Below are 25,328 nucleotides of genomic sequence, written 5' to 3'. Positions count from 1 at the left end.
ACTTTGTTAAATTTGTAAGGAAATAAATAATGTTAATGTTAAGTGTTAATAATACATTTGAACTGCTGCTGTCGAGGCCACGCCCCCACTGTATGGTGGGCGGGGCGTGATCCGGTTGGTAACGCAGAGAAAGGCACACAAGCACACAAACTCTGTGGTCTCGACTCGGCGAGAAGCGCCCTTTTCCAAATGGCGACTACACCGGAAGACCAGTGGGAACCGGCGCTTCACGGCTGCCACCACAACAGTAACAACAACAACAATAACAACAACAACAAAGACAGCGAGGCGGGAGACAGCACCGCGACAACGGCCAGCTCGCCGGAACCTGGCGGGAAGACGTCGCATAGCGTTGGTAATGGCTCGGTCATCAACCCCACCGGGGGCAATAACCGGAAATGGGTTCGCCTGAACGTCGGCGGTACGGTTTTTCTCACCACGAGGCAGACGCTCCTCAAAGAACAAACTTCGTTCCTGTACCGACTGTGCCAGCAGCAGTATCTACACTCTGACACGGTGAGTGGGGCCACGACACCCCGGTCCTTACCGTCCGTACATATCACCCTGTATTCTACCCTACTTACTATGGTACCGTCCTATAAACTTTATAACCCCAGCTCTGGTTCTCAAATGGCGGCACTAGTACCTCTCATGGTAGATACACAACTACAACAGTATAATACTATTATTCCTTAAAATACTATAAACAAAAGCAAAAACTCCTCTTGACTCTCATTCACATCCTTGAATTGGACTCTAAAGGCCACCTGAGTCGACCTGGGTCTCAGTTTGTAAACAATATGACAATATATTTGTGGTACACCACAAAAATATTCATTCATTCATTCATTTTCCACCGCTTTTCCTCACAAGGGTCGCGGGGGTGCTGGAGCCTATCCCAGCTGTCTTCGGGTGTGAGGCGGGGTACACCCTGGACTGGTCGCCAGCCAATCACAGGGCACATATAGACAAACAACCATTCACACTCACATTCATACCTATGGACAATTTGGAGTCGCTAATTAACCTAGCATGTTTTTAGAATGTGGGAGAAAACCCACGCATGCACGGGGAGAACATGCAAACTCCACACAGAGATGGCCGAGGGTGGAATTGAACCCTGGTCTCCTAGCTGTGCGTGCTAACCACTAGACCACCGTGACACCACCACAAAAATATACATTTTTAAAACAAACATATATTATTATAATGCCAAAAACAGGGAAGTTTATGAATTTATTGGGATACCCATGAAACGCAGCCCCAGCTGGTTGCTAGTCTTTGTGGGGTCTACCATTAAAATGATAAAAGCCATTAAATTACATTGCCATAACACAAGAAAGGGATCATGATATAACCAAATCCCAGAAATGCCATAACACTTGAAAAGGATCATGATACAACCAAAACCCAAATCGGATACAACACTGATCTAACCCATGGAGCTTCTGTAGATACAATGTAATTAAGAGACAATATCAGTGGCGTTCCTATTATTTTGTCCTTTATGCCTGGCTAAATATACCACTTATAAAAATATTGTTTATTAAACACATTACTACAGGTGTACCCAATTTGCAAGACACCCAAAATAGACTTAAAAGGAGTAAATTGTTAAATGTTTTCATCTTAATATAGATGCAAGGCATTTGAATGAAGTGCCCGTGTGTGCGTGCATGGGGCTCAGCATCCTTTTGTGGAGTGTGACTGAAGCTGGAGTCAGATGGAGGAACACGTGCCTTCTCTTCCGCAGGAGGGGTGCACAGTCACTGTAGCTGAACAGCAGCATCTTTACGTGCAAAGCCAGTAAGAGAGCTCCTGATCACATTTAGCATTAGAAAAGACAACAGATATGATTTGAATGATGCTGATTTCTCTCCTGCTGCTTGCCTTTGATATGGTGATGAGTACGAGTGTGACAGGAGGGGACGACGGTGGGGCTCATTGTGTGTTGGTGTTGTTAATCGACTCTCCTTCAAAATGCTACTGAACATCAATTGGAGGGTTCCTTATGGGGTGCATGCTGTATTGCAGTACACTTGTACACACTTTTCCCTTGCTATTGCAACTGATTTAACTCGGCCGACCGTTTACACATCGGCATCTATACTACATTGCCACCAGGACACTGGATAATGATGTCAAGTGTCAGTTATTTATTTTTATTATGATTTGTCTGACTGGAACTTATCATGTTTTTTTTAACCAATTAACTGTGATTAACGAGGGGGTATTTCACTTATGTTTCTTTAACCAATTAACTGTGATAAAGGAGGGGGTATTTCACTTATCATGTTTCTTGAACCAATTAACTGTGATAAACGAGGGGGTATTTCACTTATCATGGTACTTGAACGGATTAACTGTGATAAACGAGGGGGTATTTCACTTATCATGGTACTTGAACCAATTCACTTATGGTACTTGAACGGATTAACTGTGATAAACATGGGGGTATTTCACTTATCATGTTTCTTGGACCGATTAACTGTGATAAACGAGAGGGTATTTCACTTATCATAGTTCTTGAACGGATTAACTGTGATAAACGAGGGGGTATTTCACTAATCATGTTTCTTGAACCAATTAACTGTGATACACGACAGGGTATTTCACTTATCACAGTTCTTGAATGGATTAACTGTGATAAAGAAGGGAGTACGTCACTTATCATGGTTCTGGAATGGATTAATTGTGATAAACGAGGGGGTATATTTCACTTATCATGTTTCTTGAACCAATTAACTGTGGTCAGCGAGGGTGTATTTCACTTATAAAGGTTCCTGAACCAATTAACTGTGATAAACTAGGAATTACTTCACTTATTATGGTTCTTGAACCGACTAACTGTGATTAACAAGTGAGTACTTCACTTATCATAGTTCTTGAAACAAAGTAACTGTGATAAACGAGGTATTGCTTAACTTAGCACGGTTCTGTAAGTAATTACGACCACCTAGTGGCGTGAATTGTTGTTTCAAAAGGGGGATAGATCCGGCGTCAGGGGGAACTATTTTTGCAAATACTTCCATCTGATAAGGGTAGCTTGGAGTTCGGTGAGGTTTGCCAAAGCACGTTCAGACTGTTGACCAATGACTGCAAAGCCTCAGTGCTAGCATTTGTTGGAGTTGTGACACAGATCTGTGTGCCTACTTTGGTGACCTCACCTAATGAGCAGATGTTCTCTCCTGCAGACCAAGCAAAAAAAAAACAACAACAAAAAGAAATTCAATTGAGGTGCTTTTTCCTCGAAGGCAGCGTTGGCAGTCTCCACGCCACACTGTGGAGGGAGGAATATTCTCATGTGACCTTCAGCGGCGACCTGACAGGAGTTTCCCCACCTAAATATCTAAACGACGTCTCCCGGCCTCACGCAGGATCGAGCGCACACACTCATCCCCATCTTTATTTCCGCTCTCTCCGTCATCGTCATTGTCAATCTCAGCAGGGATGAGCCATTTTTTTTCTTCTCTCACCCGCCTCTCAGTCTGCTCTCAATAGCGCAGTGGGGAATCTTGAGGGAGATGTAGCGCAACGTGATTTTAGCCTATGACTCCATTATGCTATCTGTCATCCTCTCTATAGCAGGAGCAGGAGGTTGTGTATAGATACAGCGGGGAAAATAAGTATTGAACACGTCAACATTTCTCTCAAAAAACATATTTCTAATCGAGCTATTGACATGAAATTGTCACCAGATGTCGGCATCAACCCAAGTAATGCACACATACAAAGAAATCCAAACATTTATGTCCATAAATTAAGTTATGTGTAATAAAGTGAAATGGCACAGGGAATAAGTATTGAACACGCGTACTGAAATTTATTTAATACTGAGTGCAAAAACCTTTGTTGGTGATTACAGCCTCAAGACGCCTCCCGTATGGAGAAACCAGTCGAATACATTGCTCAGGTGTGATTTTGGCCCATTCATCCACACAAACTGCCTTCAAATCTTCAAGGTTCCGGGGGTCTCTTCTGTGAACCCGGATCTTCAGTTCTTTCCAAAGATTTTCAATTGGATTCAAGTCTGGTGATTGACTGGGCCATTCTAGCAGCTTTATTTTCTTTTTCTTCAACCAGTTGCTTGGGATCGTTGTCTTGCTGAAAGATCCACCCTCTTTTCATCTTCAGCAGCCTGGCAGATGACAGCAGATTCTGATCAAGAATGTCTCGATACTTTTCTCCAGTCATTATTCCTTCAATGATATGAAGTCTACCAGTACCACATGCTGAAAAACAGCCCCACGCCATGATGCTCCCACCTCCAAACTTGACTGTTGGTATGGTGTTTTGGGGATGATGTGCAGTGCCATTTTTCCTCCAAACATGTTGTGTCTTATGACATCCCAAGAGTTCAATTTTGGTCTCATCTGACCAGAGTATGTTCTCCCAGAATGTCATGGGTTTATCCAAATGTTGTGTCGCAAACTCCAAACGAGCTTCAACATGCTTCCTCTTCAAAAATGGAGTCTTGCGTGGTGTGCGTGCATGGAGGCCATGGCGGTTGAGTGCATTACTTATTGTTTTCTTTGAAACAACGGTACCTGCTGATTCCAGGTCTTTCTGAAGCTCTCCACGAGTGGTCCTGGGCTGTTGGAGAACCCTTCTGATGATTGTTTTGACTCCTCTGTCTGAAATCTTGCGAGGAGCACCTGGCCGTGGCTGGTTTATGGTAATGCCGTGTTCTTTCCACTTCCGGATGATGGCCCCAATGGTACTCACTGGAACTTTCAGAAGTTTAGAAATGCGCCTGTAACCAATGCCTTCAGTGTGTTTTGCAACAATAAGGCTGCGTAGGTCTTTGGACAGCTCTTTGCTTTTACCCATCATGCAATGCTTCTTGTCTAACACCTTGCTGGTGAGAAACCTTTTTAAAAGGCATTAATCAGGACTAAACGGGCTGATATTACTTTGCACTAATAGGGGACAGGTTAACCTTCTAAATACTGACAAACTCCAGCTGCTTTCTTGGCTTTCCAGACCTTTTTACCCCTCCTTTTCTTCATGTGTTCAATACTTATTCCCTGTGCCATTTCACTTTATTACACATAACTTAATTTATGAACATAAATGTTTGGATTTCTTTGTATGTGTGCATTACTTGGGTTGATGCCGACATCTGGTGACAATTTCATGCCAATAGCTCGACTAGAAATATGTTTTTTGAGAGAAATGTTGACGTGTTCAATACTTATTTTCCCCGCTGTATGTGTCTTATAATGCTAATATTTTATTTGCTAGTTGATAATTGTCGAGTAGCTCCGGGTTTTTTAATCATGCTGCTTAAGTCATTATGTACATTGTTTCCATAAGCGACACAAGCACAGGCAACCGATTTCAAGAGTCAGGACAGACACATCAGTTCAATTGTTGAATGAATACAGAGCCTCAGTCCGATAGTCTAGAGTGGTTGCATAATCAGTACGTTCCTTGCAAATTCTGGTCTTAGTCACTTGAATAATGTAACAGTGGATGTAGGGAGTCATTCAGCAAGTTTATCCTCAAAATCCTTATTAAGGACTAGCAACCACAGTTCTTTGTTCCAACCAAAACCACCAAAACCTAACTGCACACTGGCACAAGACCTGTTACAACCGCTGTTTTTCCATATCATGTATAAAAACAAATTGCCTAAATGTGATGCATTTTAAAATACCACTTAGCCACGAGAGAACTTTGTATTTCCACAATTTGCCAAAGTTGATGCGAGCTTACTCACTCAAGCTTCAGTGGCTTCTATTTTTGTTGTGCATGCAAATTGTAGCTTTTGCTATAGAACAGGGAGCCAAAGAAAAATAAAATCATCCCGTCTCTAAAGCCGTGGCCACGTGTACGCGGGTATTTTTTAATGACAGCAATTTTCCTCTCACTCCAGCAAATGAAAAAGGAAAATTGGCTCATATGAGAACACATTTACTGTTCGATTTACTGCTTTCTGAAGCTGCATTCTAAGCATTATGGGAACTGTAGTACTTTTTTGCCATACATTACTGTATAAGCCTCAGGGTTTAAAGCATGAGGTTTTTAACCAGTCGACAAGCCCCGCCACAGTCAGTCAAGTCAATTCCAGTCCCTACCTAATATCCATTAGTTCTGGAAAACTGAAGAAGGTACTTGTGGCAACATGCACGAGGCTAAAAATGCTATTGCTATTGCTATTGCTTCGGTTTCACACAAGTGTTTGTGTTTTGTCTCTGGAGAGAAGTTCATATTCTCCAAGATAGAGTCTTCAGTCTTCTTTTGGTACCCACACGTTCATACCTGCACTGATAAGATCACTGATATTTAAGACCACTCTTCCAAGATAATGTCCAGCTTTGACACTTGGATGATGCTACATGGGCAGATGTAACGAGGTGACCAGATTATAGATTGAGACTATGGAGTATTTAATGGTGATGAAATACCAAAGCAGATTTAAAAACAACTTTTACTGCTCGGCATCTCTCCTGTGTTGGATTCCAACACAAGTCTGAACTCGCTTTATCACCTCATCGTTATGGGAGGAAGGGAGATGAAGGTTTTCACATTTGACTAAACTTTTTTGAATGTATGCTGTAGATCACACGCATGCCCAAGGAGGAGCACTCATTGTCGGACACACTTTGTCAGAAGCACCACCTTGGAGCTCAGGAGCCGGACATGAGGGCGCCGCTTTTACCAAGTGCAGACAGCATTGCCACAACATCGGTAGTGGAAATGTGGTCATTCCACGTTTTTATGGAACTATGCGGGTTCCAGGCATCGGTACAATGCTCGCTGTATGCACACTGAAACTGAAAACTGAAACTTTGGCATGGTTTAACACGACAATACAACATTCTAACGACATTCATTCAAATGTGCGAAAAGCATAATCGGTCCACTTTAACATTTGAAATGATATGATAAATTTATTCGGTTAGAGTTCATTTCAATTAGAGTCGGACCTTCTGGAACGGATTAATGCCGCTAACCAAGGTTCGACTGTTTGTTGAGAAATAAGATGTCAAACACGAGTATATTGCCAAAGATGATGAGAAGGATACTGTGATGCTCCAGTACTATGTACGTATGTATGTACTATAATACTAATGTTATTGTTGGACGCTGTATGTTCTGATTCTCTGTGTAACAGGATGAGACGGGAGCCTATGTGATTGACAGAGACCCCACCTACTTTGGACCCATCCTCAACTACCTGCGACACGGCAAACTGGTCTACAACAAGGAGCTGGCTGAAGAAGGTGTAGTTGTCGCTTGTTTTGTATCTTTGTGAGGGAGAACAACTTTGAATGATTATTAACGTTTTCTTCCCGAATTTCTAACCATTTAACCTAATTGTAAGATTTTAGTTGTAAAAATGGCCTCTTACTAGCCCCGGGATAGCCTTAGCCTCTGAAACGCACACCAGACCATGGGCTTGAGAGCTCTACAAGTTATTTTACCAGACAGTCGAACTGTACCCCCCCCCAGCACACACAACAGGCCTCCCCACCAACAATTCACCCAGCCCCCAGGCAATTTGTCCATACCATATTTACACTTAGAACACCCAAAAGCCTTTCAATATTACCATACTTAAGTTTCACTTTCTGTATACATTTTAAGCACTAGATTACATTTAACTACATTTACCCAACAACTACCCAGTTAACCCCACCCCTCCTCCAAGTGACACTTGGGAGAGTCCAATCAAGATGATCAGCCTCTGGCCTGCACTCACATGGGCGCGCCTCCATGCTTGTGCCCCGACCAATCACCTCAAAGAAAGGAGGAACTGATGAGAAATTAGGAACAAAACCAATGAAAAACTAAAGTGGTAATTAACAACTTAAATGGCAAACAAATATAATTAAAGTGCTAAGAATGTCTATATGTAAATAACAAAAGCCAACTAACACAAATGGAAAACATGACAGTGAGTAGGTGGGGCATACACCTGATCACTGAGGGAGGATCGGCAGCTCCCTCACACTAATCTACGTGTTCCTTTTGCCTCAAGGTGTCCTGGAGGAGGCCGAGTTCTACAACATCACCCCCCTGATTAAACTGATCAAGGAGCGGATTGTTGAACGGGACTCCAAGTCCACACAGGTAACCACCAAATCACTCCTTTTTCACCACATTTCAGGACTGCAAGTCAGGGGATATCTTGTACAACGTTGGAGAGTTGAGATGATGGATCTTCCGCACCAACAGTCCCATCATGTTGCAACTATGGAACATTCACTCTTTTGTGTTTCTCTGAAGAGAGCGCTGCGACTGCTTTTCTCTCCTTTCTTTTTCAGGATGGTTGCACTCACGCTTACATAATCACTCCGCTCTGTCCAGCATACTCCCACTCTCCCCGTGTTGTACTGTACTTTACTGTACATGCCTAGGGTCCCGTGCGCTTCACTCGTCTGAAATAAAAGAGGCGCATTTGCTGACACTTTTTTTCCCTCCACTTAAGATCTCATCTGAGTCTGAGTTGAAAATGTCATATTTGTGTTCATTTTGGATATTTCTCAAACAAATTGTCATTGTCTCCTCTTCTCGCTCTCTCTCCACCCCCTCCCCAACCCACCAGCAGGTCCCCCCTAAGCACGTCTATCGAGTGTTGCAGTGCCAGGAGGAGGAGCTGACCCAGATGGTCTCCACGATGTCCGACGGCTGGAAGTTTGAGCAGGTCAGCGTGCGCGCCTGCAGAAAGCCCCGCACTGGACTGCTCTGGACTGTGGGTTGGACTCACGCTGCTGCTGACCCTTCAACTTTGACACCCTCCCCCCCCATCCCTAACCCTTCCGGCCCAATCCGAGCCCTGCCTGCTGCATTCCTCAAAAACATTCACCTTTAGGCCTATAGTCGTACTATAATATCTTTAAAGGTTCGTCCCGTTGAGCCAATGATTAGGCTTAAAAGGCGTCCCGAAGCCCAACATACCAACATTTGCACATCCTTGGACGCAGGATAATATTGTATGCATCGCTGCTGCTGTTTGTTGGATTTCAGCGGTTTCAGTTCAGTCTCTGAAGACTGGATTATGCTTCCCTGTCAAGGCGCCAGCGTACGCCACGCTGACTCACTCCTCCCCCTGCAAACCATCTTGCTTCGTGTGTGACTCGCATCTCCAAAAAAAAACAACCCCTGACCTTACGATGCGGCAAAGCGGACCAAAATAATCATTGTCATTCACGAGTGTATAAAGTAAAGGAAAACACCATATTAACTTCAAACGTACTTCAAAAGATCACAACCCTAGTACCCTTTTTTTCCTCTGAAATCTTCCATGCATACATTTTCTATGCCGCTTATCCTCATTAGGGTTGCGGGGGTATGCTGGAGCCTAACTGCCAGCTGACTTCGGGTGAGAGGCGGGTTACACCCTGGACGGGTCGCCAGCCAATCACTAACATTTACACAAGGTTGGCAGTTGTGACTGCCACTTATTCATTTCCTCAGCTACAACGCAATTTCCTGGAGGCAAAGTCAGTAATTGTTGAGCGGGCGGATTATGTTCCGGGTTTTGATTTAAACAAACGTGTCAGCTTTTAAGTTCCTGTTTTTGAGCCTACACAACACAAAAATGTTTTTTTTAAAATGATACTTTTTCATATCAAACGTTGTATGATCCTAAATATTTCCGTGCTCCTCTCCCAACACAAAAAGCCTTGAGTGGGTAGCTTTTCCCACATTTGGTTCTGCAACAGCCTTATTCAAAATTCTAACTCAAAATTCCACACACAACATACCTTTATGACAACATGAAAGATGTTTTTTTGAAATTTGCGATTGACATGTACATGGGTATTCGCACTCAGTCACTGGCACCAAGAGTAACTGCCTACTATGATGGTAGCAACGTCTTTCAGTGTTTACTTTGTTTTTTTTTTCTGGTAGCCAGCCTTAATTCTCCTGATGCTAGCGGCACACAAAGAAGTAGTAGACTAGGGATCACGTTTAGCTCCTCCCCCCTGCTGCTTTGCCACCTTGCATGCAGTAGAAGTTTGCTCTGCACACTTTCTTCTATAGACGTCGATCTGTCGTTGTTTACAGATATATTTGTTGCCACTAGCAAGATATGCTTCTTGTTGAGTCCGCCGCTGAGTGTGTCCGCTCCCCGACCTGACCCAGCATGCATGAACACTAGTGTCTCTCCTCACTCACGTGTTTTTCCTCCTAGATGAGCTTTACTTCCTGCTGATGGATCTTCTTTTACTGTGTGTGTGTGTGTGTGTATGTCCAGATGGTGAACATCGGATCATCATACAGCTATGGGACTGAAGACCAGGCTGAGTTTTTGTGTGTAGTTTCCAAGGAGCTTCACACACCCGGTTCTGGACTGGGTACGGAGCAGAGCCACAAAACAAAGGTAAATACACGCTGACACACACACCCACTAGGGTGGTGTCTTGGGACGGTGCCAAGCAACTGTGCAACATGGCCACAAGTGGAGAGTTAAGTCTTGCATAAGTCTTGTGTCAAACAGAATCTGTTTTTGTTTGGATAAACATGGAAACTCTCAATAAACTAGGAATGCATGGATGACCACAATGTATCCCACCGGACAGCTTCTGGATTTTTCACATGCATTCCAAAGCACAAGAGCAGCCCAGGAATCACAAAACTTCCATCATTGAAAATGCATATTTTAGTGTTTTGAAATTTATTTTTCTATAATATATGTTAAGTAGGGGTACACGGCGGTCGAGTGGTTAGCGCGCAGACCTCACAGCTAGGCGACCAGGGTTCAATTCCACCCTCGGCCATCTCTGTGTGGAGTTTGCATGTTCTCCCCGTGCATGCGTGGGTTTTCTCCGGGTACTCCGGTTTCCTCCCACATTCCAAAAACATGCTAGGTTAATTGGCCACTCCAAATTGTCCATAGGTATGAATGTGAGTGTGAATGGTTGTTTGTCTATATGTGCCCTGTGATTGGCTGGCCACCAGTCCAGGGTGTACCACGCCTCTCGCCCAAAGACAGCTGGGATAGGCTCCAGCACCCCCCGCGACCCTCATGAGGAAAAGCGGTAGCCCATAAACATGGCAGGCACCCCCATGGCGGCGCCCCCACATCCAGTTGAGAATCACTGATTTAAATGATTGTCATTTGGCGTATTTAAATATATTGATAAATGTGTTATCATGTCAAGTTGCCAATATGTGCGTCACTGTGGCTTGCTTTCCTCTTTTTTTTTATACGTTACTGCTTGGTGTGTGTTCTTTGTGCTTTGACTCTCCACTGAAAGCTCCAAATGTCACTCACCTACAAATGTCATCCACTCCATCACTCACACGCTCTCTCGACCAGTGACCTTCCACTTCCTGTCTCTCTTCCTTGCTCTTTCATGTGGATATATATAAATACATGTTTATATATATATTTATATATATATGAATGAATGAATATATCTGCCTGTTCACTGACACTCATCAGCGTTCATTTTTCTTTTGGGTTCATTTTCTGTCCATTTTTTTCCCCCTTTTTGTTTTCCCCATCCCGCCGTCCTTCCCGCTGACCAAAGCCGACAGAGACGCAGGAGGAGGAAGCAGCACAGGAGGAGGAGGAGGAAGAGGGAGGGAGAGAAACCACACCGAATGAGTGGCTTAGAGAATGAGGGAGTCATGTTTCTTTGTTCCAAAGAGAGTCGGGAAAGGGTGAGGAACTGCGTTAGTCGTAGATGTGCTCATGCATAGATTCTACTTTGTCTAAGTGTACTGTGTCTATACCGGGTGTTTCATGGCACCGCAATGGGTTTCATCACAAAGATGTGCAGAGGAAATGATTTGAACACTTGACCACATATTTGTGGTCAAGTGTTATGTTAAATATGATGTAAATATTTTTCTAACTTCATTCATAGGTCAGAAAAGTGGAAAAGCATAATAGGTCCCCTTTTAAAAGCATATTAAACAGCAGTATTAAAGACGATTTTACAGTATTTAGTCTGTGCACGTTCATGTTTTTACTACTTCCACCTCGTCTTTACACTCTATAGTAGTCTTTTCCTACTTAAACTCTGAATCGATATCGCTATCCAGTGATGTAGAACTATACCGCATCATACTGAGAGGTCTCGCTCACATGACTCATCAGACACCCACCCCCTATCCAGATAGCGCATGCCCAGATGTCATTAATAAAGATTAAGAAAAGATTGATTTCAATCTCCCATTCGGAAACGATGAGACATTTCCTGTTGCCTTCCTGCCCAGTCATCTTGACCTGTGTGGGCGTGCATGCACATGCTCCCACTGTTCCATCATTACAGATAAGCAATGAGTGCAGCGACACTGTGGGCTCTAATTACCAATGCTGTGACATGAAATATCCTTGACCTTTTAGTACAGCAGTCGTGACCTACACTGTATGTGATTCAGACACACTTTGCAGACATGGCTGTGTATTTTTTTTTTTTTTTTTTGGTTATGCACACCAGCCATCACGTGTGTAGTCCCCCATTGTCATCATCATCCCTGCTGTCACGGCAAACAACAAACAAATAAGAAGATGTACTGTTAGTAAATACCGTCATCCAGTGGATCCGGTGGCTGACCATTTATCTTCTTTTCTCCCACAGCTTTTCCAGATCCATGGCTCCCGGATGTAGACATGACAAGAACCTAAATCATTTATTTAGGCTTATTACAACATCCTGTACATGGTGTGTGTGTGTGTGTGTGTGTGTGTGTGTGTGTGTGGCATCAAACATCTGCTGGAAACAGATGTGTAGCATTTTTATTGCTTTTTTGACAAACAAGACATAGCTGAATGCAGCGGCATCCTCCAAAATATTTTCCAGGGAGTAAAGTAGTAGAAGTTTAGTTGCCACGAATGGTAGTGCAGCTTAGTACATTTACGACCAAAGATATGGAAATATGACGACACCTTTTGAATTTGTAGTGTTGCCGCCACGGTGGAATTCATAGGCACACCAAATTAACACCCAAATGATACAATCATCTGATGTGTAGCACAAAACTGCTGTTGCTTAACATGCATCACCTTAATATATTTGACATCTATCCATCATGAGGGTATGCTGGAACCTATCCCAACTGACTTCCCGGAGAGAACATAAGAGATGTGGAACCCCCAAGCGGAGAATCGAACCCAGGTCTTCCCGGTCTCCCGACTGTGTGGCCAACATGCTAACCTAATCTTCGACCGTGCGGCCCGTGCTTTGTCCCATTTAAACAAATAAAAGCCTCATTATCACAAAAAGGTAGATTTACTCTTTAGCCGTGTCCCTCTTTATATTGGCTTTTTTGTCGAAAACCGATATGCTGATATTTTCTAACTCTGAATTTCCGATACTGATATCAACTGATTCCGATATGTGTAACATGACATATCTCAACACGTGTTGTATACAGCCTTTTTTACAATATCGGTTGTCATGATCGTGAAAAAATCCAACACAGCTATCCACCAATATTGCAGTTTTTTTTATGCTGATATAGTGGGAATGGGCCGGAAAATTCAGTTTTTTTAAATCCTCTTTTAATCCTCTTTCGTTATTTTAAAACAGGTTTTCATAGTCTTAGATTGTGAGCCTCCCTCCAAGGAGCCAAAGCGCTCCTGTGATTGACTGTAATGTACTGCATGAGTATAATAAAAACTCCTTGCAGTTTGGATAAATTAATGCCACTGTCTCCTAGGGCCCTCCAAAGCGGAGGCCCCCTAAAAGCCAGGGTCCCGGGCAAATGCTTGGTTTGCCTCTGAATGCGTGACGCTGAGGTCACAGGCTCTAGCCGGGTTGCGTTAACACCCACGACTTGAGAGATTAGCTCTCTTTTGAGACAACTGCAGCCATCTGGAGGCTCGCCGCTTACGTCGTGTAGCACAGATGGACCAGAGACACGCACATATACACACACAATAAGCGTGTGTGGTAGGTTAGAGACAATCAGGCACCGAGACGCCCCCACCCCCATGAGTTTGACATCAAAAGTGTAACATTGGGATCATCGCGGTAAATTTTTTGCTGCACAATTCATGGTCGTATGAGATGTTTTCTAGGCTGATGTGAATCATATTTGTGGTGTTAGAAATGTTACTTTTTAAAATACAGTACTTGTATTATTCAGTGCCTTCAGTTCAAGCATGTAAAAAATAGATTTTCAAAGAGGAGTCAGTTAAAACATCGTTTTAGTCTAATCTTAGTACATATCTTTAAGAGTTGGCCACATTTGGAGATGACATTGTGAAGGCTATTTTGTACATGTCTTTTTTTAATTCTTTTGTATATTTGGTTCTTATTTATTATCAAGGTTGAAATGTCTCACGTTACAAAATATTCAGGGGTTTGTAGTTGGGGTGATGATCTATCTACTCGGTGAGGTTTTTTTTATACTTCTGTTTGCATGTCAGAGTGCTTTGCTCCATCTTTGTGTCGTGTGTGTGTTCATCCGCTTGTTAAATGCTTCCTGTTGTATACTTGCAGTATTTGATGTGTAAAGGTCACACAGAGCCGTCCCCCTTCATTACCTCCTGGCGACAACAACAAAAGCAAAGACGGGATGTGGAATTGTAAAATGGTTGTATTTGATGCAGGAGTTTCTTCTGCAGTCACAGCCTCACTGTACTGTATAATACACAACAAGGTGAGAGAGGCTCGACAAAACAACATTTGATGTCAATGAATGTCACTGTTCTCAACAAATAAAAGACTTTCCCTTTTGCTTTAAAATACAGCTTATATCTTGTTGATTCGATATGCGCTCACACAATCATGATGAACTTTTCATGTTTCCACTCTACTACGACTACACAGTAAAAAAACATTGGAATTATGATTATGCAGTGAACTCAGCTCATGCCAACATCTTTGTTCATGTCATGGATGTCAATTTGAAGTCTTACTTGTTCACGGAAGGTTTATTCTACAAGAAGGTGCTCAGGGTGTTGTCCACAGTGGCCAGATGCAAGTATTCTGGAGGTTCCACCTCAGGCTCTCGCCCCATGCGGCCATCCTGGCTTTGACCCAAAAGTGTCCGCTTTCTGCGTATGGAGCCTTGGGAGCGGCGTTCCAGACAGGCCAGGATCATGTGGGCAAGGTCTTGCTGGAGCCGCTGAAAGTTCTCCCTGGAGAAAAAGGTTGGTGACATTAAGTTGGCATTATGGTATGGCCTGAAAAGGAGAAGGAAGAAGCAGAGCTGACTGAACGCTTGTCCTTCTCTTTATCTATTACTAATAATGAGTGATGCTGAAACACACAGCAGGACTTCCTTAGAACTCTTCTTCTACTCCCTTTTCTTCCAAACGCCCGCCCCAACCCGCAAGCTGAACCCGACTGCCCTCCAGTGTCCACACACAAAACAGCAGCTTGGAGAACACAGCCAATGCTACACTATTTTTCAGCAAATAGAAAGCCAACGTTCAGGTTCAACTTTAAAAACATTGCTGATGCTGCACCAATAAAAATAGGAATATTTTGAATATAACTATTTTATTTAATAGACCGGTTGTCGTTCTATGGTGAAAGGACGTTGCAGGCAGCCGCTGTTAAGTAACTGAAAAAGTAACTAGTAATGTTGTTACTTAAAAATAAAGTAATCTGTTAAGTAACTAAATTACTTTTTAATTCAGTAATCAACAGTCAGTAATCGTATTACTTTTTCTTAGTAACTGTGACATCACTGCTGATAATAGATACACACACACAAGGAAAGTTCCTCCCGCACTAAAAGTGATACATAGTATCAGCCGATATCAATACAGTGCTTTTTCACTGATATCGGCCGATACAACTGCTGGCCGATCGATCGGATATACACACATTGTCTTCCAAAAGAGTGCATCCCCTCACAGTTTAGCGACCATCTTGTCAAGGGATGATACTATCGCTAACTTGGATATATCTTAGAGTAGTCAGTTTACAGCTTTGCTTACGTTGTGGGTGGAGTCGGTAGGTCATAGTCTTCACCCGTCTCACCCGTCAACCAATATGTGGTCTCTGTTCCTTTACCCTGGGAAAACACATGCAAAATGGTGTGGTGAAAAGGCCATCCATGTGTATAAAAACTACAAAAATGGGGGACATTTCTGTGTCCAGCAATAAGCCCAGATACAAATGCATATGGAGTGTGTATATTATGTGTCATTCTCTGTGTCTGTCATTGTCTTCAGGCTGCTAGGAGGACACAGATCCGTGGTTTTGTTTTTTGTTTCACACTAAAAGTCCATTATCATCTGCTCCACTGTTATAAGTTACCTTTAGATACGTTTCCCCTCTCATCTCATACTCAAACTTGCAGTCTGTCCTCGTGAGGATATTTATAGTGGGCTGACTGACGTGGATCCGCAGGGCTGCAGGCCAAAAATGTCAGTGTGAGTTCACTTCATGATGCTGATCACGAGTTATTCTAATTGCATGTGAATCATTACTCATGTCACACAGCAGGAACAAAGTGACGGGTTGCGTTAACGTCGCTGTTACTGAGTCTGATCATGAAAAGTATGCTCACGGTGTCCTGTGGACTCCATTCGAGATGCCGTGTTGACCGTGTCCCCGAATAAGCAATATCTGGGCATCTTTATCCCCACCACGCCTGCTGCACACAGACCTGACACACAATGCCAGAAGAAGACAAAATATACATTTCAAATGTTCTGCTTACAAACAAGGAAAGTTATCTTTCGATCCATGTTATCTTATTAGAAGATCATACCAATATGTTGTGTATGTACCTGAGTGCACACCGATGCGTATCCACACAGGGATGCCGGGCAGGTGTCGGAGCTGGAAGGTGCCCATGAAGGCCAAAATGTCCAAGGCCATGCGGCAGATATCCACTGCGTGCCTGTTGCCATTCCGCCTCGGTAGACCAGAGGCCACCATGTAGGCATCACCTATTGTCTCCACCTGAATCCACAGAGTGATGATGATGATGGCCACGCAGGAAATGTCCAAGCCAGGCACAGTGCAGTACCTTATAGACATCATGGTGGTCCAGGATGCTGTCAAAGCCCTTGTAGATGTCATTGAGCATGTCGACAACCTCCATTGGCGTGCTGTACTGGCACAGCGTGGTAAAGCCCACGATGTCACTGAAGTAAATAGTCACCTCGTCATACAGCTCAGGCTCCACCACGCCCGTCTCCTTCAGGCTCTTCACCACAGGGCTGCAATAAAGACAGAGAATACGTGCACGGGTCGATAGCTTGCAATGTGAAAGCTCACGTTTTCATACACCCAACAGACCCAGGAAGTAGCATGAAGTTGAGGCAGTCTGCTCGATCCCTCTCCGCTTTGTAAAGGGCCGTTCTCTCCTCCACCAGGTGCTCCAGGTTCCTGGAATACATCTGCAGTCGGCGAATCAAGTTGTCCATGTAACTCTCGTTGTCTTCGTTGTGAATTTTACTACATAATACGGGAACGGCAGCAAGAAAAAGTAAATAGCACCACTTTCTGGAAGCGGTCATAAGACACTTCATTATGTATTAGCTTTATTAGGCAAAGATGGCAATTACCTGATGATTTTGCCCAAACAGTTTTCTACCTTCTTAAAGTCGGGTCTTTTCTCAGCATCCTCGTCCCAACAACTTTTAATCAGCATATACACCTGGGGGGTGGATAATAATAATAATAATAACTATCTTATCACTCATTTGCATCTTAGAAATAAGGATCTTACCTCATGTTCTTTCTCAGAAGTTGTGTCAAAGTTCAGATCGGGCCTGAAATAGGACATGATGACCTTGGACAGCTTTTCTGTGCCAACACACACCCATTACCTCATGAATAAAAAGCACATATTCATGTGTGTTCCCAGTTGTTAGCATTCTAGCTTAGCCCTGGTGATGTACTATCAGCATACACACACCAGTAATGCTTCCCTGTATGTTTACCATTGAAATACAATGTATTGTGTTAGTACCACTGTCACACATCCATCGTGTTACACGCTGGTATGATGTTTCACCTGCGCGGTCGGAGCAGCTTTCGGTATAGAAGGTGCTTTTTCGAAGAACTATCTCCTGAGCAATGATGGCAAAGCTGTATACATCTCCTTTTTGGGAGGTGCCCTGCTTCCTTAGATGCTCCGGTGCTGTCCACAAATCTGACACAAAAACATCGCTGAATAATGTCAGCAGCTCAATGATGTTTTGGTTTGTTTTGGTTTGTTTTACCTCTGCCAGGCTTGAGAAAGGAGTTGCAGCCAAAATCTGTGATCTTCACCACCATGCGGTTGTCCACCACACAGTTGGTGGACTTGAGGCGTCCATGCACCTGGATGTCACTGGCATGCAGGTAGGACATGCCCTGCACGCACATAAGGGTCAAACAAACACCCAGCACAATTGGGAAAACTAGTAGACAACCAAGTCAAAGACAAAATGATGATACTAAAGAAGTAAAATACCCAAGTAAAACTAAACTAATGCTATTTGGTAACAGAAATGTATATAAATACAAATTGATGGTGTGGATAGAGTGGATGAAGATAAATTCATCAGTAGAACATTGGTCAGATCAGGGTTCAATTCCACCCTCGGCCATCTCTGTGTGGAGTTTGCATGTTCTCCCCGTGCATGCGTGGGTTTTCTCCGGGTACTCCGGTTTCCTCCCACATTCCGAAAACATGCTAGGTTAATTGGCCACTCCAAATTGTCAAAATATGAATGTGAGTGTCAATGGTTTTGTCTATATGTGCCCTGTGATTGGCTGGCCACCAACCCAGGGTGTACCCCGCCTCTCGCCCTAAAACAGCTGGCATAGGCTCCAGCACCCCCGCGAACCTCGTGAGGATAAGTGGTAAAAAATGAATGAATGAATGAATGAACATTGACGTGTCACCTTTGCGATGTCGTACATAACGGAGATCTTGAACTCCCAGTCCATGAAGGTCTCCTCTGGGTAGGAAACCTTGTCATTCAGCACGTACTGTACAAAGAACATACATTGAATACAGTCTGCTTCGATGTCAATGTGTGCATGCCATACATACCCTAAGTGACCCCCGCTCGCCATACTCAAACACCCCAAACACACCCTCATCCAACTTCACCGTGCCGTAGAACTTTGTGAGGTTATAATAGTCGATTTGGAGGAGCTGCGGACACCAAGAGATCATTAGACTATGAAGTGAAAGTTAATTGTGTGTGTCTTTCTCACAGCATTAAGCTCCAGTTTCTGTGTCTCATCAAAGTTCCCGTCTGAGTGGTTGAGCTCCTTCAGAATGACAATCTGAAACATTTGCAGTGCCACCGATATGAGCAGTAACCCGTAGCAACAAGCAGACACCTTACTCTATACCTTCTTATCGTAGAGTGCACGACGGATCTTGAATACTTTGTTTTTCCTCTCATATTCAATCTGATGCAGGGAGAGGGACACTTTAATGCCATAAAAACAGAAGTGGACACTTTGATGTTGGACGAGTGTTTGCCTTCAGAGAGACTTGGTTGAGTGAGTCGTCGTCTAGCAGGGTGACTAGCTCAGAGAGGATGTGGGAGTCGGAGCAGCGTTTCCTCAGCAGACGATCTCTCCTGTTCTGTCTGAAGGAGTCGGAAAAAGTCCAAGGTATAGGAACCGTATTTGGTAACTTTTAACTTTGAAATAGACGTAGTATTGTTCACTTGGTCATTATCAGCTACAGAGCATTAAGACATGCACACATTGATTTCCTGTTCAATGCAAAATAAGCTTAAAAAATAAGAGCATGTCAGTTTAACCTGGATTCTACACTTTTTGACTTTTTAACCACTGAAAGAAAGATTTGTGCACGTCAGATAAAAGTCTAAAAAACTGCAATGTCAGCAGAATGGTGTGAAGATAAGCAGTTCAGTGGCCCCCGGCTGGACTTTGGACACTGGGCTTAACAATTAATAGCCATAGCAATCTACTTAATTGTTATTCTAATAGCTCTTTAAATGTGTCTTAAAATGGAGCTTGTAACCGACCCTTGTGAGGATCATGAAAATGAATGAATGAATGGTAAGACACATTATATGTAGTCAATAAATAATACAATTTTCGGACAAATTTAGTGAAATTGGATAATTTCATTTCATGTGCAGTTGTTGGAATCACTGGTTTAAAGAATAAAAATAGCTTAACGACGACGTTAAAAGGTGTATAATCATCACCATCCCCCACCTGTAGAAGATGAAGGCAATGGTGGCCACCACCACCACAGTCACCGCCAATACTATGACCACGACGTCAAGTGATGCTGCCTCTGTTAGTGGAAAGATAACAGTTGGTAAAGAGATAATACTGGTCACCTTATTGGGTACACCTTGATAGTATGTATAAGGTTTGGACCTGTTTTGCCTTAACATTCATAACAGTCACAATTGATTCTTCTGAGCTAGCAAGCAAGCGAGCTAGCTAGCGATGATACAGGAGACACGGCGGGAAGGATATTGATTGACATTAGTCTACAGCCAATCAGGGCGCAGAAAAAAAATTGGTGGGAGAAAGATAGAGAGAGTGTGTGAGAGACACTCAACGTCCCACAATGCAATTCTTCTTAAAGAGCCAGGCTCGGCCTGTAACAGCGTTTTACAGGAAACTGCAGTTTAGCAGTGATAGTTTTTGGTATTAAAAGAAAATTGGAACTTTGCCCATCATCTTCATGTGAGAGAGGAGCACATATGTCTTTCTTTTTTCTGTACGTTCTAAAGATGCAGCTAAGAATGCAAGTAATGGGACACAAACAGTGCCAACGCTTCATTTACATATAATGTAATGTGGATATTAACCAAGCTACATTGTTATTGTTTAGTATTTTAATAGCTGTCTTTGTAGACAGCATAGGTGTGTCCTGTTAAATGCCGTATGAGCTGTTTCTTTTTATCTGTTTTTATACCTTTAGAATGCACAGAAAAGAGAAAGAGACATGTTCATGTCTCACATAAGGATTGCACCCCAAAAGTGCAGTTTTCCTTTGAGCCAAATGATGTGGTGGTTGGTGATGTTATGCAGACTGTATGTACCTTGAGCCGGCTTGAAATTCGGAAGCCTGTTTCCCCAGACGAAGGAAGGGTCAGTCTCAACCAGTGTGGTCAGGCTGTGCTCCGTGTCAAAGGTAAATAAGGTTCGATACTGGAGAAAAAAACAGAATTTTTTCACCATCAAAAGTCATTACAGTTCAAGCTGTGATGTTCCATGTGAAAAAAAAAAACAAATACCTTGTTGTCATTGGTGGTGTAAATGATAGACAGAGTCACATCTCTGTCTCCGTGCTCGTCTAGCCGGTAGTTTCCTGCAATGCCTTCGTAAGACAATATGAAATGTCGCCATGGTCACTAGACTTTTACATCTTAAATCTTTTGGACTGGCAAAGTCGTACAATAATTCTGATTACTTACCATCAAATGAGATGTTCCTGAGGTAATTCACATTAACATATGGCACCTGATGACCCACTGACTGAGGTTTCTGCACTATTTCCCTTATCGCCCGACTGACCAGCAGCGCTGCGTCGTGGTAGGCAGCCATGTAGTCATTCATCTGAACAAAAATATGATATTATTAATATTGCTTTATTAAGTGGGTGCACAATCAAATATATTATATATAATATGTGGAGTCATCTTCTCATTTAATGGCATGACTTATTAAACTTTTGACTGGTACTGTATTCATCAGTTTTGTTCAGAGTGGATTGTATTTCACTGTCATACATCAAATTCCAATTTTATATAACGTACATCACAATGTACATCATCTCATATTAAGTAGGTAACCAATATATCAGTGAAGCTGTGCATGCTACAACCACTAGCTATGGGCCATATGGGCAGTTGCCCAGGGCGGCATTCTCCAGGGGGCGCCACGGAGGGGGAAGGACAAAAAAATGCTCAGCGTTCACCAAATGAGCATCATACTCGCACCTCCACATGTGATCAAACGTCCCACCACGTGATGTGGATGAAACCAAAGAGGCTTTGTGTACTCACTGTGGTGTTGCTTTCCGGGTCGGAGTCTATGGTGTAATTTCTGGTGTTGGGCATAGTGAGTACCAAAACATTCTTCATGGATGGCAGAGACGTTGTATTGATGTAATATTGGTCGCTGTGGAAACGACGCAAAACAAAAATTTTGCAGCACGTGCATCCAAATTTGAAGTGTGAGTGAAAGCCGTACTAACTTGTAGAGATCGATGAGGATGAAGAGAATGTCACTGCTGTCTGCCTCTGCTGAGAGATTCTTTGCCTCCAGAACATCCATCACTGAACCACACATGATGAACACTGCAACGAGAACGCACGCTCACAGGAAGTGACCCTGGTAAAGCACCAGTTAGGTTACCTAAACGGTCATTCCCAGTAAAGACTTACAGTTGCTTCTCCTCTTCCCATCTGATGACATGACTGCTTGCAGGTCTTCCGGTTTGCGCAGCATGGTTCGTTCCACACTTTGGACAAAAATGCCTGCCTCCAGTGCATTTATATACCTGTGGAATTAAATACACTCTGCATCATGCCTGCATTTCCACAAAATACCCACAGACGATTGAAACCTGACTCATGACCACTTGGAAAATAAATACAGTTTAACTCCAGGACAGAGCCTTGTGGTACACCATTCATTCATTCATTTTGTACCGCTTTTTCCTCACAAGGGTCATGGGGGGTGCTGGAGCCTATCCCAGCCAATCACAGGGCACATATAGACAAACAACCATTCACACTCACATTCATACCTATGGACAATTTGGAGTCGCTAATTAACCTAGCATGTTTTTGGAATGTGGGAGGAAACCAGAGTACCTGGAGAAAACCCACTCATGCACGGGGAGAACATGCAAACTCCACACAGAGAAGGCAGAGGGTGGAATTGAACCCTGGTAACCACTCGACCACCGTGCCGCCGGTGGTACACCATAAAATGTCAAAACTATGAGTAGATGAGTGATCTCTCACCAAAAGCATTCCTCTGTATTTTCCTGCTTCTTGTACACATAAGCCGTCTCCCACACCGGCTTGATGGAGTTATGTTCTTTCCAGAAGTGGATGAAAAAGTGGGAGACTTTGAGCGCGGGCGGCAGGAGGCGTTGCAGGTTGACAGTGTAATCGCAGGAGGTGCCGAAGCTTCCCGCCGAGATGATGGGTGTGCTCAGTTTGAGACCCTTTTCAGCACTGCCGCAGGGGAGCGAGAGGCCACGGGAATATGAGAAAATGTCTGAAGACACAATGACAGATTTCAAACGTGCCTGCACTTACTCAACCATATGGAAGGTAGCTAATGTGCACGTGGGTCCCAGCATGGCACATCCCAAGTCACCCGTAATCTGCAGAGAAACCGCATAGTGTGAGTTGAACCTTCATAAACACTCCAAAAAATGTCAAGTTGACTTTAATTTATGTATTTATGTTTAGATGGCTGTTAGCTTTGTTAAAAGTCCAACATTACACTTGATTGTAATTTTGTGTATTTATACTTCAATTTCGTGATAGTAGAATTCCTTATTTGTTATTCCTTGTTACTGTTTATCAAGTTTTAAATGTGTTTTTTTACATTAGAGCCTTCTAAACATGTTATAACACCCCTATAGTCACCTTTACAGTCATTCATTCATTCATTTTCTACCGCTTATCCTCACGAGGGTGGCGGGGGTGCTGGAGCCTATCCCAGCTGTCTTTGGGCATTGCTGGAGCCTATCCCAGCTGTCTTGGGGGTTGCTGGAGCCTATCCCAGCTGTCTTGGGGGTTGCTGGAGCCTATCCCAGCTGCCTTTGAGGTTGCTGGAGCCTATCCCAGCTGTCTTGGGGGTTGCTGGAGCCTATCCCAGCTGTCTTTGGGATTGCTGGAGCCTATCCCAGCTGTCTTTGAGATTGCTGGAGCCTATCCCAGCTGTTTTTTTTAAATTTCCAGCACTTCCTGCGGCAGCTATTGCCTCATCAATGTAACATAATGTAACAATTTTGCTGAAATAGTGGCATTCTCTAACACGGAATAAGAAGTTTTTCTGTCTCACACAATCTTATTTATACACATTTAATGTTAAATTGTGTCAATTTCATCGTATTATATCAAAAATACATAGTAAAGTATAGAAAAGTATATCAGCAACATTTAAAACAATTCTTTTTTCCAGGTCATGTCCATCTTTGCCAGACCTGGGAATGCACTCATAATTGCCCAATAAGCCAGTAAAAAAAAAAACAACAACGTGTGAACGTTAGCCACGCCCACTAGCCTGCTTTTCCAAACACAATAAGGAAATGATTCCAATAAAAATCTGTAACTATAAGAAGTGTACGGTGGGATGAAAAAGTTTGGGCACTACTGATCATTTTCAAGATTTTCCTTTGTAAATGACTGGTTGGTTGGATCAGAAATTTCACTTACTGTAAATACAGTATATCATATATCATAAATCATATAACAGACCAACACAGTGAGATATGAGAAGTGAAATGAGTTGTTTTGGATTTACAGAAAGTGTGCAATAATTATTTACATAAAAGTAGGCATGTGCATAAATTTGGGCACCCCAACAGAAAAATTATTTTTTTTTTTGCTGTATATGAAATCATAAAATCCATATTAGTACTCACCATGAGGTTTCTTAACTCGGCCACTCCTTCACATGAGCTACTGGAACAGCCTCTTTGTCGGTAGATGGTGGTGTTAAAACCACCAAATTTCACCGTGAGATTGAGCGTCACGCCTTTGATATGAACACATGAAAGTATGATTGACATGATTACATTTATGCATTAAGGTTGCAAGTGTAGAAAATGAACTGGAAAGACTTGCTAAGGGTTAAAGATCCAGATAAGGGTAGTTAATACCCTGAAAAATATGTAATGAGTTATCAATCATTGCATCACTGAACAGTAAGATCACAAAAAAGGGTAGATGATAAGAAGATGAAACATCCCAGAAAATAACATTTTAGCAATAATAACAATAATAATAATAATGATTTTTGTATTTGAGTTGAGCAAGTGAACGCATCTTACCATTTTCCTGCATCCCAGATTCAGACTCCAAGGCCTTGAGTATTTGTCCTCTCACAAACTTCAAGCTCCAAGGCGAGTCCTCGTCATCCAGTAGAACCACATTCATGGAGATCCCTCTCAGGCAATGTCGGATGCCCTGACATGACGCCACAAGACTTCCAAAGATGAACAACCACCGCAAACACAATCCGCTTCTTCCCATTTTTGGCCGCGGTCTGTCTTCCCGGCACTAGGAGAAAGAATCCATATTCTGCTGGATTTCTCCTCTTTTCTTTGCATCCACAATCACTTCCTCTCTTTCACTCTGAGTGGCTGCTCACCTGCAATTTACACACCATCTTGTTAATATACAACATGGAGCCATATAGCCGGAAAGGTCATATAAACTTGTCTCTGTTGTCATGCCAAGGTCTACATGAATTACGAGCACAGACGCGTAC

The 25,328-nt window shown here is 43.0% G+C and overlaps 2 protein-coding genes across 5 annotated transcripts; one reads left to right on the top strand and one right to left on the bottom strand.

The window, feature by feature from the left end:
• Positions 1-95: 95 nt before the first annotated feature.
• kctd17 (potassium channel tetramerization domain containing 17) lies at positions 96-13,189 on the top strand. 4 transcript variants are annotated; one of them, XM_058061803.1, is made up of 7 exons: positions 96-516; positions 7,121-7,229; positions 7,988-8,079; positions 8,558-8,653; positions 10,211-10,336; positions 11,490-11,622; positions 12,546-13,189. In XM_058061803.1, the coding sequence occupies exons 1-6, from the start codon at positions 190-192 to the stop codon at positions 11,580-11,582; spliced, it is 843 nt and encodes a 280-aa protein (XP_057917786.1). In that variant the 5' UTR covers positions 96-189; the 3' UTR covers positions 11,583-11,622; positions 12,546-13,189. The 4 variants fall into 4 exon arrangements, with proteins under 4 accessions (XP_057917786.1, XP_057917784.1, XP_057917785.1 ...); XM_058061801.1 differs by having other exon boundaries at positions 8,558-8,701; XM_058061802.1 differs by having other exon boundaries at positions 8,555-8,653.
• gucy2cb (guanylate cyclase 2Cb) lies at positions 10,676-25,226 on the bottom strand. Its single transcript, XM_058062652.1, has 29 exons — positions 25,209-25,226; positions 24,889-25,024; positions 24,481-24,593; positions 23,144-23,211; positions 22,844-23,059; positions 22,259-22,374; positions 22,069-22,171; positions 21,878-21,992; positions 21,287-21,428; positions 21,107-21,189; positions 20,912-21,020; positions 20,070-20,151; positions 19,360-19,468; positions 19,227-19,286; positions 19,086-19,157; positions 18,919-19,023; positions 18,768-18,854; positions 18,101-18,233; positions 17,893-18,030; positions 17,605-17,681; positions 17,441-17,532; positions 17,172-17,330; positions 16,900-17,092; positions 16,658-16,832; positions 16,435-16,533; positions 16,182-16,276; positions 15,860-15,936; positions 14,831-15,052; positions 10,676-14,458 (listed from the first exon to the last, which is right to left on the bottom strand). The coding sequence occupies exons 1-28, from the start codon at positions 25,224-25,226 to the stop codon at positions 14,851-14,853; spliced, it is 3,174 nt and encodes a 1,057-aa protein (XP_057918635.1). The 3' UTR covers positions 10,676-14,458; positions 14,831-14,850.
• Between the last annotated feature and the right edge of the window lie 102 nt (positions 25,227-25,328).

The sequence above is a fragment of the Doryrhamphus excisus genome, chromosome 22 (genome assembly GCF_030265055.1).
Source record: "Doryrhamphus excisus isolate RoL2022-K1 chromosome 22, RoL_Dexc_1.0, whole genome shotgun sequence".
NCBI classification, from domain to species: Eukaryota; Metazoa; Chordata; class Actinopteri; order Syngnathiformes; family Syngnathidae; genus Doryrhamphus; species Doryrhamphus excisus.
The sequence above is the reverse complement of the archived record's forward strand: the minus strand, read 5'-3'. Positions and strand labels throughout refer to the sequence as shown.